The sequence below is a fragment of the Paramormyrops kingsleyae genome, chromosome 4 (genome assembly GCF_048594095.1).
Source record: "Paramormyrops kingsleyae isolate MSU_618 chromosome 4, PKINGS_0.4, whole genome shotgun sequence".
Taxonomy (NCBI): Eukaryota; Metazoa; Chordata; class Actinopteri; order Osteoglossiformes; family Mormyridae; genus Paramormyrops; species Paramormyrops kingsleyae.
The window spans coordinates 28567259-28583762 of record NC_132800.1 but is presented as its reverse complement, the minus strand read 5'-3'; the positions used below and the strand labels follow the sequence as shown (position 1 = coordinate 28583762).

Genomic DNA, 16504 nt, shown 5'->3' with positions numbered 1-16504 from the left:
CAAAGACATCTCTTACAGGTCAGTAGACAGTAGTCACCGTTGGCTCATGGGTGACGGTGGGCGGGAGAGGCTGGCACTCACTGTCCACGGGGCTCCTGATTGGGTACGACTTGGTGTAGTTGCCCACACAGCTGATCAGCTGGGGACTGACGCTCTGGCAGTAGTCGAGGATGGCGTTGATCTGGGAGCCACTGGGGGACGAGTCTGTGCGGAAGATGGCTTGGCAGTACTCCCTGCAGTTAGTGTGTCGCCCGGCGTAGCTGCAACACACCGAGCCCACTGGTGCGAGACACACACGTCCGCACACACGCAGGCACACACACACACACAGACACACACACAGACAGATACGTCAGGCGAAGTTTTTAAAAGCTCCATAGTCCCACCCTCTGTGGATTTCAAAGAGACACTTTTCTTCTGCAACTCTGAGTTTAATATAAGATGATGATGCTATCCAGGCTTTTCTCTCCACAGCATACTCTCCCAAATCACATCAAAGATTTCTGTGCATCTCTGGACGCAATTCACTAAATGAGCAGAATGGCTGCCGTATAGCTAGACCGGCAGGGGAAGGGGAACCTTCACCCTCACTGGCCCTCTTTTGGTGGAAGAAGCAAACGTCTGCCATGCCAGGTCTATAAACAAGCATTTCATTCAGTGCTGAGCTTCGTAACAGATGAGCCCATTTCTCAGCAAGCCAGGGGTCATGACCCCGCCCTGGAGGCACGCACACAGCTCATTGGACACGGCAGAGGCTTGTTTCCACTGCTCCAAGGGGGGGGGGGGCAGGCACATTGAAGTGGAGAACTTCAGCTCATAATGTGACCCAATTCAATTACAACAGATCTATCCAGAACGATTCCAGCAGAAACATATTCATTATGCATTTTTGCCCTTAAGAAATTCTGGATGTATAAAAAATGTAATTGTGGCAAGTACAATATATTCACGGTATGTGAAATACACAACTTACTCTCATTCTTGGTGATACAGTTGTAAAGTGGTTTCTGTAAACAAAAATAATATGAACTGCTTGAAGACAGAGAACTGCAGTGGCATTTTCTGGAATTCAATATGTATAAAATCTCTTTTCATTTCAAGTGAACATCAGCTAAACAGCACATAAAACATTGAAATTCCTGATATGATAAACATTCTGCTTAGAACAGCAAATACTCTGTGGCTGTGAAAGCTGGAGTGCTGGTCTGCTGGGTGGATTTCGGCTGAGGTTTAAGGGCGACTTTGCCGTCAGAGAAGACGACGTGACGCGGACACCTACCTCGGAATCCTTCTTGCACACTTTGGTGATGTCATTCCTGGATGATGCCTGCAAGTCAAAATGGTTGTGAACTTCACTCGGCAAAAAAACAAACAAACTCAAAACTCATTACTCTGCTAACCGACCAGAGAAGAGCCTGTAATCACACAATGGAGACAATCAGTGCTGCACAGAAGTTCTACACCATCGAACAGAATGTTTAGAAATATATATCTAGGTAGTAAGTGTGTATTTGCTCAGAAAAAACACAATTCAACATTACAATATTCGCAAATGAATAGTAAAACAATTGAAATATCATAAGAACATAAGAAAAACATAAGAATTTCTTCAACAGGAAAACAGATGTCTTGTTGGATGGAGAAATGAACACCAAGTCAGCTCCCAAACCTCTCCTCAAGCCATTCCAAGCATTTGCCAAATATTCTTTTAATATCACCTTTGACTGATAAATGTTTAAACAGTAGTGTATTGTATGCTGTAATAATCAGAATATAGGAAATCAGCCCCAATATACATGACTTTTACATATCTTTACATACTTTTTACATACTGTAAATACAGGCAGTCATTTTTATTTGTCTGGAATAAAGAAAAGGTCTAAAGGAAACTCCAACTGGAAAACTTTGTTTTAATTTGCACAACTCTTACATATTATAGGAAATTATAAAAATCATCCTCCAGGTGAAGTCATGCTCTGCCTTTTCGCTGACACCTTGTACTATGACAGGCCGGAACAAGACTGAGACTGACACTGAGACTGAGACTGAGACTGAGGAAGGGTGATGCGAGATGAGATGCTTGATGCTGAGATGCCGGGCTGCCGTTTCCACGACCAAAGTTCTCGTACAGCTTGGTTGACTCAGCAAATTTTTGGGTAAATTGGATGGATACAGGAAACATTGGAGTAAGTTATGGAGAGATTTCACAATGGCCAAGCTGACACACACTGACAGTTTTGTAAAAACTATCTTGAAGACCATTTAAACATAATTTTGTCGTCTTAAATTTCTGCACAGTACTGTATATTTGTTTTAACTTCCATATTTAATACGCATGGCATTTCAGTGAGGAAATGCACTCCTGCAGGATCTCTCACCAGCTTGCAGTTCTGACGGCACTCGGCAGAAATGGCCAGCTCACAGCATCCGAGACCCACCCATCCGTCAGTTTTTTTGGACGCCCCTGAAAACGGTACCACGCTAACTTGAGAAAAAACAATAGGGAACATTGGAGAGGTCCAAAATTTCCTTCCTCAAAAACTGAATCACCCTGTTGTGGCTTAATGGCCAACCAAATTTTTTACTTCAGGCTTAAATGGACTTTCTTGTTCACGTCTGGAAACCATTAAGCATTCACTGGTTTCTATCATTTCTTTTTCCAAAACAAACCATACAACATGAACAAAATTATACCTGCATAGTACGTATTACATGCGGTCAAATGGGAAATACGCAACAGCCAGATTAAATCTCTCTTCCCTAAAAGCTACCTCGCCCGCGCGGGGCACACGTACGGCTATCTCATCGGCTAATTTATGCTTTACCTGGTAATGAAGCATTGATGCAGTTCCAAAGCTCATTCTGTGAGACACAAAAAGGACAACAATAAAAATGGCTTAATTTAAAAAGACACACACAGTCAGAGGAAGTGTACATGGCTCGAAAGCATCATTGGAGTCTGAGCAGTCACGTGACACAAGTCATCCAACGGGGTTTCACGGGGCTTTTTATGTCTCCTTGGCAATTGTAAGATCACAAATAACCTCACAGATACATACATCTGACCAATAATATTTGCCATGTTACTGTCCAGTGAAACTCTGTTTGCCAGGAAAAAAATATGAAACAAAGAACTAATTAAATAAATCTGCCTTGAAACCTTGCTAAAGATTACCATGGGAGCTAATTATTAGTTATTTACTGCTTCAGCTGAAGTGATTGATTTTGTGTTATATGTGTTACATGAATGATTTAACATGTGCAATACTGCACTGGCAGCAGTACCTACTAAGTTATGTAAAACTATCTCTCGGACCTGAACTTGAGCATTATGCTGTTAGCAGTGCCAACTTCCCTTTTGACGAAAAATGACTAATATGAAAGATCTGATTACTGCTTGTGATTCATGTTCATAGCTTCTAGCAGTCGGCAGCCCAAAGGTCCATGGGGGAAACAGAACATTAAACATCAGCTTTGTACGTGGAACCCAAGGAAAACAAGAAGTCAGAAATGAAAGACAAACATCTAAGAAACACAGAGATGAAAACAGATAAATTAACTGCGTGTGTGACTAAGAGAAGACGCTTGTGCTGTTCCTTAAGCCAGACCCAGCATAGCCTGCGAAACGTCAAGGAATCCGGACTGGGCGGGTTTGAGACGGTGCCAAAGCTGGCAACAAGAATCAGCTGCCGTTCCATCTCTATGAAAGGGGAACTGAGTCACAAAGCAAATGTTTAATCACAAAAAACTGCAAGATGCTTCAATTAGAGAGCAGTAAATTATTACGTTGCATCCAAGTCACTAAGACGTACATCAAGGTTTGGAATAAGCGGAAAAACAGAGACGGAGTAGAAGTTCCAGACAGACGGAGCTCACCATAGATTCTGGGCAGTAGTCTGGCAGTCGCTGGAGCATGTGTTTCAGCCGGGACTCACTCTTTATGGTGGAGAGCTGCAGAAAGACAGGCCTCATGTCAAAGGGGCTGCATGTGTGCATCACACACGCGCACACAGGCGTGTTCTCACAGTCGCAGGCGGCAGGATCAGGGAGGAAGCCCCACACGCTCTCGGACGCTCTCGGACGCTCCTCCTGCACACAGCCCGGCTGGTTGTTTAAACTCTGCATCACAGAGACACTCCTCAGGATTCCTGCACCGGAGCTGAGGTCCTACTGTGAAGCTCTGACCCCCTTTATGTAAACAGGGCTCACGGCGGGGTCGTGGGGGGGCTGGGGGGGGGGGGGGGGGCATGGCAAGCACAGCGCGTATCCCACCACGCAACAGAAAGCGATCCCTCCCCAGCCAAAAAAAGCCATGTTTTCAGTTTGGGCAGGACAAACAGGGTGTGAGATTCATCTACAGGGACTTCCAAATCCCCAAGCAATAAAAGGCGAGATTAACGACTTCCCCTGTAACACAGAAGGATGACAATGACACTGCACAGTGTTGCGTAACACTGGTGAAACGTGGGAAAGGTTCAGTGTTAAAATCCCTGCCGTAACCTGCACACCATCAGAACCATTGGCGTCACTGACAAAAACATCCCCAAAAACAGGGTCTCACACCAAATACCAGCCTGATGTGGTCAGGTACCCGGTGCCTGATAGCCAGCAAGCTCTCTGGGGGAACATTCACTCTGAGACTGGCTGTAATGAAACGTGAAATGCATTTTACATTTACAGGACACTAGGAATTCCATTCCATTCCAAAATATTTCCTGTCCAACATGCCTCTGATTGGTCTGCAACACCAATGAGTCCCAAAGCGGGGACTTCAGCAAGCATATATACACAACAATGACAAGGTCATATCTGTGACGGGGACACAGAGAGTACACCTGAAATGTCATATCTGTGACGGGGACACAGAGAATACACCTGAAATGTCATATCTGTGACGGGGACACAGAGAATACGCCTGAAATGTCATATCTGTGACAAGGACCTTGAATCCACAAAACACAAGTGAAACACCCAAGATATGAGATTGTTTTTGGGTGCATCTAATAAAAATATCAGAGTAACTACGCGAGTAAGACCATCAAGGTTAAAAAAAATAAAGCGATCCTCAAAACATGTGATTTCTTGGAAGTCTCTCTAAGGAATCTGCAAGGCATTACAGAGGCAGGACTCCAGTATGAGGACTAATGACCAACCCTGGCTAAACAAACACACACACACACACACAGACAGACAGACAGACAGACACACACACAGACAGACAGACAGACAGACACACACACACACAGACAGACAGACAGACAGACAGACAGACAGACAGACAGACAGACAGACAGACACACACACACACGTAGGGTAAACATATCCTTATGGGGACCGCTCATTCATTTCAATGGGAAAAATGCTAACGCTAACTATGACAACCTTAACCCCCACCCTGCCCTAACCATAACCATAAGTAACCTAACAAAATACAAGAGTTTTTGCATTTTTAGTTTTTTCATAGCAGTCACCGATTTTTATAAAATAGAGTTTTCCCTTATGGGGACCAGGAAACTGGTCCCCATAAGGGAAAAAAACAGATATTTATCACGGTATGGGGACATTATGTCCCCATAAGGATAGGTAAACCCGCTCACACACACACACACACACACACACACACACAGACAGACAGACAGACACACACACACGCGCACACACACAGACACACACACACACACAGACAGACACACACACACACACACACACAGACACACACACACACACACACACAGACACACAGACACACACACACAGACAGACACACAGACACACACAGACACACACACACAGACACACACACGTGATGAATAGCTGTGCCCACAGCAGCAGAGGCCTTTCTCAGAGATGCCATCATCCATGATGCGATGTTCCTGAAAACCGGACACCTCTCTGAGGCAGGACTCCGATAGTAACTCCATGAGGACCTAGGGGGCGCTGTTTCCAACACTCAATACAGGCAGGTGCACGAAGCAGAAAAGCAAAGGGGGGCGGGGCTTTTTCATTCACATGGGGTGGTGGGGGGGGTCAGTGGAATGCCATGGGTACGAAACCTTCTCTAACAAAAATGGCCTTTCATGTCCCCAACGTGAGAGAGAGAGAAAGACACACAGTGGAACGGGTGAAGTAGGTCTGGAGGGATGTGAGGGAGGGGGGTTACGGATGAGAGCCCCCCCCCCAGCCCCATCCACGAACGGGGGTCTCCTTTTCATCTCTGGACATCAAAAGAAGTAAAAGTTTTCTCTCTCGATTAGCGGGCATTTAGCACAGGGGCTGAGGCTGAAGGGCCAAGGACCGGCGTTCACCTCGGGCCTCGCCAGGCTCCAGGGGCACATTCAGTCCCTTTTCTTCCTCTTTCTTCTCTCCCTCAATGGTTCTAAAGGCTTCAGGAATGTTCTAACTAGTGTGTCATCGCTGAATATGACGCAGTCGAACACCCGCTTCGGCACCGCAGCGAGCTCCCACACACCGCAGTGAGCTCCCACACACCGCAGTGAGCTCCCACGCATCGCGGCGAGCTCCCACGCACCACACTGAGCTCCCACGCACCGCGGCGAGCTCCCACGCACCGCGGCGAGCTCCCACGCATCGCAGTGAGCTCCCACGGATCGCGGCGAGCTCCCACACACTGCGGCGAGCTCCCCCACACTGCGGCGAGCTCCCCCGCACCGCAGTGAGCTCCCACACATCGCAGTGCCTCTTTACGTTCTTTATTTTTATTACAGGCTGTCTGCGCCTCAAACTGGCCGTGCCTCAGAAGTCGCCAGTGCTGATCTCAGGTTCCGTTCACTTAAGGGATAATGAACTTGGCTATACAGTGATCCTTCGGTTCTGCTCTCGTTCCCCAAACAAATGGAGCGAATTGAATTGCTAATATTTAGACATACTGCACAGTTGTACAAAAATGACGAACAAATTATTGCTTTGTGGTAAGTGACTGCTATTTCATGCAGTTTGGACAAGTCCTGCCAGCAGTGCATAGTACAAAAAGCCGCTTCTGGCTGGAGCGGCACTGCCTCGTGCAGAAGGCAAAACCCGTTATTCGGGGGCTCACTGCGGCTTCAAATAAAGCTGAAAAAACCTGAACCGTGAGCGGAAAGAGGAACAGGATCCCATGGAGTTGAAGCCCACAAGTTTGAGTATTTCCTATTAGGGGACTGGGCTGACGGTGCTCTATTCCAACAAATTGCCCAAAGTTTCCACAAACGTCTGCTCTCAGACACTCCCACAGGCTTTCAAGGCCAGACAAACAAATTTCCTCTGCAAAGATCTGACTCATTCCACAGTGAAGTGGGGGGCTTTTTGAAGCTCTTGAGAGAGGCACCAGAGAGCGATGATCAGGAACACCCCAATACCATCTTGGATAATCTTCTGACAATCTTCCGCAATGATCTCACACCAGGATCCCTCACTCTGACCCAAACACAGGGCACACCCACTTCCAGCTCTAATCAATATCAGTGACCCCCCCACCCACATCCACTCAGGGTGTTTCTCAGGAGGAGATTCCGATGATGCCGTACCTGATCACACGCTTCCCTACATGGCGAGAACTCCGCAGCATGGTCGCAACACGAGGAATCTGTCGGGAGAAAAGAGGAGGAGGAAAACAGGCATTTAAGCGTTAACTCATCTTAGACAGAGCAGATCCATGTTCAGATAACACCTTCAAAAGAAACCATGGCAAACCAGGCCAGGTCGAAATAATGTCTCAGAATAAATTAGGCCTAATATTATTAGGCCAGAAACATTAGACACTGGTCATCTACAATGATGAGATCTTATCACATGCAAACAGACAGACACTCATTATCGGAAGGCTTTTGTAAGTTAGGACGCTAGTGTTAAGGCTGATGCACACTTGACACACACATGTTTGTATCCAGATCTTTGTGGGGACTTGCCATACTTTTTTTCTTTGGGAAAAACTATAATCCAACAATGACAACCTTACCCCCTACCCAGTCCTAACCTTAACCACAAGTAACCAAAGAAAATACAAGACTTTTTGGCATTTTTAGTTTTTTATTAAATTAAATTTCCTCTTGTGCGAACTGAAAAAATGTCCCCACAACGTCAAAATAAGCGTTTTTTTATCACATGGGAAAACCTGGTCTCAAAATAATAATATTAATCACAAAAGCAAACACACACACACACACACACAAACACACACCTTCTGTTACCGGGTTTATCAGCCATTGTCTCGGACAGACACACATATCTTGTAAATATCCATGTCAGACCCCCCTGGCCAAAGGTCTCCTTCGGGTTGCAGCTCAAACATTCAGGCAGCATTTAAACAAACTTCTCTGCCCATCTGCCCTCATACTGCAGCCTGTTTCTGACACACAATGTAAGTTATCACTGTGATGTCACCCAGTACATCATGTCATTTACTGATTTCTTGCAGAGAAATCCCGGCACATCACGTCACGGCCCCGCACATCACAGCACGGCCCGGCACGGCACGGCACGGCACATCACGTCACGGCCCCGCACATCACAGCACGGCCCGGCACATCACGGCACGGCCCCGCACATCACGGCACGGCCCCGCACGGCCTGGCACATCACGTCACGGCCCCGCACATCACAGCACGGCCCCGCACATCACGGCATGGCACGCAGCGCCAGTGGCGCAACAAATCCACCAGGAATGACACCAGCATCACCAAACCAACCTGAAAGTGACCCCCTGCGTGGATTCACATGCTGGGGGGGAACGATGGCGGCACTGTACAGGAGCAGCAAAGACACGCAAAGACACACACACACACACACACATACAGACACACACATATGTGCGCACACACACACACACACACGCAAATCTGGAGCAGAAGGCTATGGTGGGGGGGGCGCCCAGCGGCCTGGTCTTGCCCCCTGCCTCGCTGGAATGCCCTCTTCACCATCCTGTAGCTCAGCGCCGGTCAGACATGCCCCTCGATTCCCTGCCAGACATGCCCCTCGATTCCCTGCCAGACATGCCCCTCGATTCCCTGCCAGACATGCGCCTCGATTCCCCTCTGTCAGTGTCTCCCTATTTCTAATAGGCAAAAAATAAAAAAGGGCCCAAAAGCTCCATCAAAGGCATTCCCTGCGCCCCCCCTCCCCACCCCCACCCTCCAAACAAACTGCTACAGATGGCCTCCCAGGAGCTCACCCCCACCCCCCAAGCCCTGTGCATCCACATCCTTCTGAAACAGCACACTGTCAGGCGCGCAGAGCCCGGCGAGGAGACCACGCGTACAGGAGCTGACAAAGCAGCGCTCTAACGTCCACGTCTCTGGCGGGAGTTTGCGTGGCTTCAGAGTGTGTGTGTCTGCGGTCCTGGGGGACAGATACAGTGACACGGGATGGGACAAACAGGCAAACCCCCCCCCCCCAGATGGGCACACTGCTCTCTACACACGTCTGCAATTGGAACACAGACCAACCGGAGGGGTCTTTCTGCCTTCCATTCTCCGCATTCCACTGCAGACATTTAGCCGCTGCGTGACGCAGCCGTAGCAGCCAGCAGGAGCACAGAGAGTGTAGCAGCTTCCTTTTGCCGCTGCGTGACGCAGCCGTAGCAGCCAGCAGGAGCACAGAGAGTGTAGCAGCTTCCTTTTGCCGCTGCGTGACGCAGCCGTAGCAGCCAGCAGGAGCACAGAGAGTGTAGCAGCTTCCTTTTGCCGCTGCGTGACGCAGCCGTAGCAGCCAGCAGGAGCACAGAGAGTGTAGCAGCTTCCTTTTGCCGCTGCGTGACGCAGCCGTAGCAGCCAGCAGGAGCACAGAGAGTGTAGCAGCTTCCTTTTGCCGCTGCGTGACGCAGCCGTAGCAGCCAGCAGGAGCACAGAGAGTGTAGCACCATGATGTACGTCTTACGGTCCCAGGAGCAAATGGTCCTTGCTGAAAAGTTCAACAGTAAAATCACTCTGCCAACACTGGGATTCAAACTGGTGACCCCCCGAACACAGGTATAGGTTCGCAGCCCACTGAGCCGCACCCTTTGCAGGGAAGCTGGCCTTCACAGGCTTCTCACCAAACTACTGACCGTTACACAGATAAACAGGGCAGGGATTTACAGGCAAGGACTCCCCTGACCGCATGCTTTTGTCCTGGAAGGAAGCCACAGGCCCCAGAGGAAACCCTGACAAAAATAAGGAAGAGGCACAAGCTCAGGGCCAGTGGCGGGACGCGAACCCAAAACCCTGCAGGGGTGAGGGAGCACTGCTCCCCGCTGAGCCAGCTCTGCCTGCTGTAAATGCCCTTTAAACATTCCTACCAATACTGTACAGTGTGTAGACCTTCCAGTGCCATGCTTGAGGAATATGCTCTCTGGCGCCCCCTATGATTATCAGAGCCTCATGGCCTGACAGATGGGATTGGAAGGTTATGTAGCAGACCCCAGGCTGAGCCCAGGAGTCTGCAACTTGCACACAGATGTGAGGCACTGTTAGTGTGGGGGGGGGGGGGGGGGGGGTATGGGGGGGCTAGGAATAGGCAGGTGAGACGTTTAAGGGTGGGAGGGGCAGGCATTAAATAGAATTAGGGTGTTCACGTCAAATCCACACCATCATGGGAGGTCCCAGGATAAGATTTGAAGGTAAACTTTGAAAATGGCCAGGAGGCAGGGGTGGCCAATGGGACCATGGGAAACAAAGGCAGGGGTGGCCAATGGGACCATGGGAAACGGAGGCAGGGGTGGCCAATGGGACCATGGGAAACGGAGGCAGGGGTGGCCAATGGGACCATGGGAAATGGAGGCAGGGAAAGATTACGGTGACAAGCAGTCAGTTTCAAGAAAATGGCCAGGATTAGTCAACTAGTCCTAGAATTGTAAAACAGAAAATACTAATAATCACTGCACAGGGCTGTGATTATCAGAGTCTCACCGTTGTCCTGTATTGATCCTTAGCAGGCCTGCATTCCCACACAGCTCTTGGTGGTGTAACACAAACAGCTGAGGGTAATCTGACTCCCAGGGATTGGGTGGGGGGCCCCTCTTTGAAGCTGTGTCTGGCCAGCATCAGAACAGCAGAGGATGTCCAAAGACTCAGCTGTAGCCCACAGACATGCCCCCCTACCCCCACACTAGCACCCACCCATGCCTGGGGTGCGAACACATGTGTGCCAACATGCCAATTTTTCAAAATAATGAAAAACACCAGCCGCTTCCCTGAATCCTTTGTGGGCCCCTCAACACAGATTCTTTTAGAGCAATTGTTGATATTAAGATTTCTGGAGGACAGACCTTTATCACAAGGAACTGTGAAGTTATATTGACTGATGACCTACCATTGAAGACACCCAGGTCAAGTCCTCAGCACATTTTCTGCAAGCCCAATAACCATGACCCATTGCAGGGTCCCACACCTAGGAAGGAATAACACTTTGGACCTCGGTATTTTAAAGATCCTTTCTACGGCCCCAACTGGTATAACCTCCTGCCCACCTCCCTGCAGAAAGAAATCACTGCTTTTCCGAAACAGCCACAGATGTATCTGAGACGGAATGGAAACAGAAAGCTGCCCCCACCGTTCACCAGTGATTCAGAGTGATTCACCACTGAGGAGAGAGTGCTCAGTTTATGTGGCGGAGGTGAGGGTCACTCTGGCGGAGGTGAGGGTCACTCTGACGGAGGGGAGGGTCACTCTGACGGAGGGGAGGGTCACTCTGGCGGAGGGGAGGGTCACTGATGAAAGTGAGGGTCACTCTGACGGAGGGGAGGGGTCACTCTGATGAAAGTGAGGGTCACTCTGACGGAGGGGAGGGGTCACTCTGACGGAGGGGAGGGGTCACTCTGACGGAGGGGAGGGGTCACTCTGACGGAGGGGAGGGGTCACTCTGATGAAAGTGAGGGTCACTCTGACGGAGGGGAGGGGTCACTCTGACGGAGGGGAGGGGTCACTCTGATGAAAGTGAGGGTCACTCTGACGGAGGGGAGGGGTCACTCTGACGGAGGGGAGGGGTCACTCTGACGGAGGGGAGGGGTCACTCTGTGAACCCTTCTCTCAATGCACAGATCCAAGCAGCTCATGAGCTATTCTTGCTGCATTTGCAGATTCACTCAGACCCACCTTCTTAGGCTGTAATTATTGTGGTAATAATCACTGCTAATTGGCTGCAGATTTCATTCTGCATTCTCACACCAAAGACCTACTTTAGATCCACCTTTCTCCACGAAACAGCATTTTCCTGAATATAAATGACTAAGCCAACAGGTAGGACCAGTTTCCTGGTCCCCATAATGGAAAACTCAATTTAATAAAAATCTGTGACTGCAATGAAACAACTAGAAATGTAAAAACTCTAGTATTTTGCTTGGTTACTTATGGTTATGGTTAGGATTGGGTGGGGGTTAAGGTTGTCATAGTTAGCGTTAGCATTTTTCCCATTGAAATGAATGAGCGGTCCCCATAAGGATATGTTTACCCTACGTGTGTGTCTGTGCGTGTGTGTGTGTGTGCGTGCGTGTCTGTGCGTGCGTGCGTGTGTGTGTGCGTGTCTGTGCGTGTCTCTGTGTGTGTGCGTGCGCACAAATTTGAGTGTGTTGACTGCCTGTCCTCATTATGGCAATAGAAAATGTTTTCAAGGGTGACATGGGCTGAAAAATGTCTTCCAGAAGGCTGGAGAGACATCAGGATTGACAAGCGCGGGTTCACAGGGGGTGTCACATCTCTGCAGCGTAGCTGTAGTACCACACACAAATAAAAAAAAACATATTTCCTAAGGATCATGCAAAAGACTAGCCTCAGAATTGTAGCCTCTCTCTGGGACGTTGATGGTACAATCAAATGACAATGAGAGTTTTCCATCTGTCCTGTTCCCCTGAGCGTTTCCTGGTTTATATTTCCTGACAAAATGGCTACACATTTGCCGTACGATTACTGCAGTGCTGGTTTCAGCATAAATGTAAATGCTGGAGTCTTTCCCTTCATCTCCTAGGAAGTAATACAATTCAAAGCAGGGCCAAATCAATCATTTCCTGGCTACAGAGTCGAGCTGCCAGCAGAATGAAAGAGGGACGTGTCTCTCACAATTTTCTTTTCCCCAAAAGTATTTCTTAGTGGCAAGCCCATGCCCCTTAGAGGGAACTTAATGTCTGCAGATCAGAGTTCACTTCCTGTAATTGAGATGGTCTTGCATGGTCACATTTAAAGCTAACATGACCAGTGGATATAAGGAGGCCAGCAAATTTAAGGAGAAGATCTCTGGTTTTAGATTTTCTTTGGTTTCATTTGGACTGAAATGGTCTGACGGCAATGACTGCAGACTGACTGACAGTCACAGACGGAGAAAGGCGTCCAGCACCTACACCGGCCACTTGCTGAGAAAGACCCGGAGAACTGATGGACAAAGTTTGAAGAACATGATGTGTAGAGAAAATTCTATGGTTAACTAGTGCATTGATGTGTCTATAGTCTAACCCAGTGTTTCCCAATCCATCCTCAGGGACCTGCAGACAGTCCACATTTCGGGGCATACAAGTTGGCACACCATTTTAGTGAAAACATCATTTAAAAATAATGTAAATATAAAAAATGGGATAAATAGTTACAAATGCATTATTTTTCACATTCTGTCTCTTGTCTAACAAAATTAACCTTGCACAGGATTTTCACAAGCCCTGGCTCTGTGTTACTTCTCAAAATATTTACTTTCTTAGAATTCACGTCCAAAATGTTCTGCGCTACACAGCACTTACAGAGCGGAGGTACTGCACTCCGATTCCTGTGTTTGTTTGTTCTGTTCATGCCTGTGCACAATGAAAATGCGCTCTGATTAGAGAAGCCTCCATTCACCTCCCTGCTGGTTATCGCGGCACTTCCTGAGACGCACGCAAACGCACACCTGCGATTACAATCTGTCAGGATCCTCCTTCATTGTTACAAACCACATTCTGCAAACACACGTCAAAAATTTTATAAATCAAAATCAGAGGCAATTCAAAAGAACTAGACGTTTATAGTTAGTATATAGCAAACATTTTTTTCATAGACTGATACAATATAACCTGATGCAATCTGACAGATTCCTGAATTGCCTTTTCCATCCTAGATTATCCCTATTTATATTTTAAAACATAAATAAATAAAATAGAAAGGTTTCACTGCACATTCACTTTACATGAACACACATTGTCACTATTAAGGTACAATGTACTAGCGCAGAGTGCGTGGCTTTGCCTTTAGTCTTTCACAGAATATCCCAGGGAAATTACATCACACGTGTTAAACATACTGTAGTGAGCCGGAGGCGGTAAAGGCAGCGAATCGTGGCCTAATGGCCTTGATATAAATAGCCCAGAATACTTACTCTGATGTCGGGACGTAAGACCGTAAAGCATGCAGCGCCCAGACCTACTGTGGTCACTTTGTACTCTCTCAGTATAACAGAAAACTACCATTAAACATCACCATTAAAGCATCTCCCATTCCGTGCAATAAAAAGACAGAATGGATAGAATCTAAATAGGCCAAGTTTAAAAATAACTTTTAATAACCGACGATTGTTGTTATTAATATTATAATAAATGTTAAAAAAAATAAGAGGCAGAAACTAACAATGGCGTTTCTTTGAAAAGAGGCTCCACTCTTCATTGCCCCTTTCTCTTACAGGGACTCGATTGGTTACAGATGTTCTTGTCTGGGCGGCTGTTTCTCGGCATAAGGGAGAACAGGGGCCGGGGTTTTACCTACGCACGAAGAAACGGGGGGATCACCCGTCCCGACGGAGACAGACAAGCAGCTACAGCACGCGTCGCCTGGGTTTTATTAAAGCGGCAACGACTGAATGTGCGCGACACTGCGGTGCTTCACCGGCGCTTATTACGCTCCGGTCCAGGGGCGGCATGGAGATCAGGGGCCGGGGTTTCTGATTACGCTCCGGTTCAGCGGCGGCGAGGCCGGTTTGTCCCACGCTTTGCGCGGTGACACTCCGGGGCAGCGTTTACCACGGAAAGCCACATCCTGAGCACATGTGCAGGGAAACGGGACTTCAGAGGACCGCTAAGCACAATCCAGATGCTAATCTATAGACCCACCCCGTTTCTGTCACACCCATGTTACCATTTTAAGATTTTATTTTTTTAATGTCCGAAACTCAAAGGATACATGATTCTAGACACTAAGTAAATGAAAGATGTAGTCAAACATTTCATGGTTATTAAAAGCAAGTATCGTCGCCGCTCCTGTAATACGTCTATACCACCGTGATCCCAAAACACATAGCCTAATTAAGATCATTTGTCGTATTGAGTCGGATAGCAGGGGAAAAAACATTAATACATCCTAATCCTGAAACGTATTCTAATGTTAGTTACTGATTAGGCCTATGTATTTAATTCTTAAACGAGAGTTATCGCGACTTTGTGCGTAACTATAACAGAGGTGGAACAGGAAATGCCAGAAATGCCTAAATTGGGGGAAAACCCGAAATATTTCGATCGTTATTAACGGTTGAGCGTGAGGCAAAATAACTATCAGCATCGTTCACAGTGGCAGATTAACTGTCACAGCTTCGTCTGGCAGCCCATTTTAATTTATTTGTCATTGATCAGTTCTTTGTTGAACAAAAAGCCAACGATAAAATTAGAAAAAAATCTGTTTAAGAAATCATACATTAATCTTACACGAGTTCCTTCTGCAAACCAACTTTCTTGCATCCGACTCTGAAACACCTAGTTGTACTGTCAAAGATCTAAAGTGATGCAATGTACCAAAAAAACGCTACAATCAGTTGCAGATGCTTATTAGTATTTTCCCATTTTTATAACTGGTGTATATTGCAGCAGCGCTGATTTTATGCGTTTGTTTACCTTTCTTAGTCACTAACTGTACAGCGGCAAATGCCAGACTGCAGCAAAGAGTCACTTAGCAAAGTAGTTCGATCCGCGACTGTTAGCGAAAACGCAAACTTTAAACATCAAAACAGTTAAAAAAAAAAAAAAACAGAGCGGAAAACCTTAAAACAATCTGAGAAAAGGCCCGGCGAAGACTAGATCCCTTTCGAAAAGAAAGGCGTATTTAATTTAAAGCAGAATGAGCAGCCTTACCCTGTGCACGGAGGATATCGTAGATGTTGAACGCGAGGAAAAAGAAGATCATCTCCAAACAGACGAACATCTTACTGAAATCCCGAAGTACATCGTGAAGGAGAACATAAAGGGGAGTCTGCGGCACTGACAAGCTCCATGGGTCGCGCTCCGGGGCTTCGCTCCCAGCTCTGTAGCGGTTCGCAGGCCGGAGCGGGGAGATGGAGAAGCGGCCTCCGCTGGCGGCGCCGACTGAGCATGTGCGGGAGGGGAGCGCTCAGCCTGGGCCGCCTGAAAGCGCCTGCACTTTATTATAAGGCGAGGAGCGTTTAGCGCACTGATAACTGTCTGTAAGAAAACTAACAGGGGGAAAAGCCACGGCGTTAGTCCCTGGCAAAGCACGTATCCCTTCCTGTCACTTTAAATCCGCGGTTCTCAAACTTCTTGATCTAAGGTCCGCATCAGAATTTTTTTTTTCAGAGC

At 47.6% G+C, this 16504-nt stretch overlaps 1 protein-coding gene across 1 annotated transcript in view; it reads right to left on the bottom strand.

Annotated features, from left to right (window-relative positions):
• LOC111851388 (reversion-inducing cysteine-rich protein with Kazal motifs-like) overlaps positions 1-16504 on the bottom strand; it is a 33580-nt gene extending 17076 nt beyond the window's left edge. The window contains exons 1-8 of the mRNA XM_072711034.1: positions 16043-16504; positions 7524-7582; positions 3877-3951; positions 2826-2862; positions 2379-2464; positions 1280-1327; positions 974-1007; positions 82-279 (exon numbers count right to left, since the gene is read on the bottom strand). Of these exons, the coding sequence (XP_072567135.1) occupies positions 82-279; positions 974-1007; positions 1280-1327; positions 2379-2464; positions 2826-2862; positions 3877-3951; positions 7524-7582; positions 16043-16112 (607 nt within the window). The 5' untranslated portion in view covers positions 16113-16504. The remainder of the gene's footprint in view (positions 1-81; positions 280-973; positions 1008-1279; positions 1328-2378; positions 2465-2825; positions 2863-3876; positions 3952-7523; positions 7583-16042) is intronic.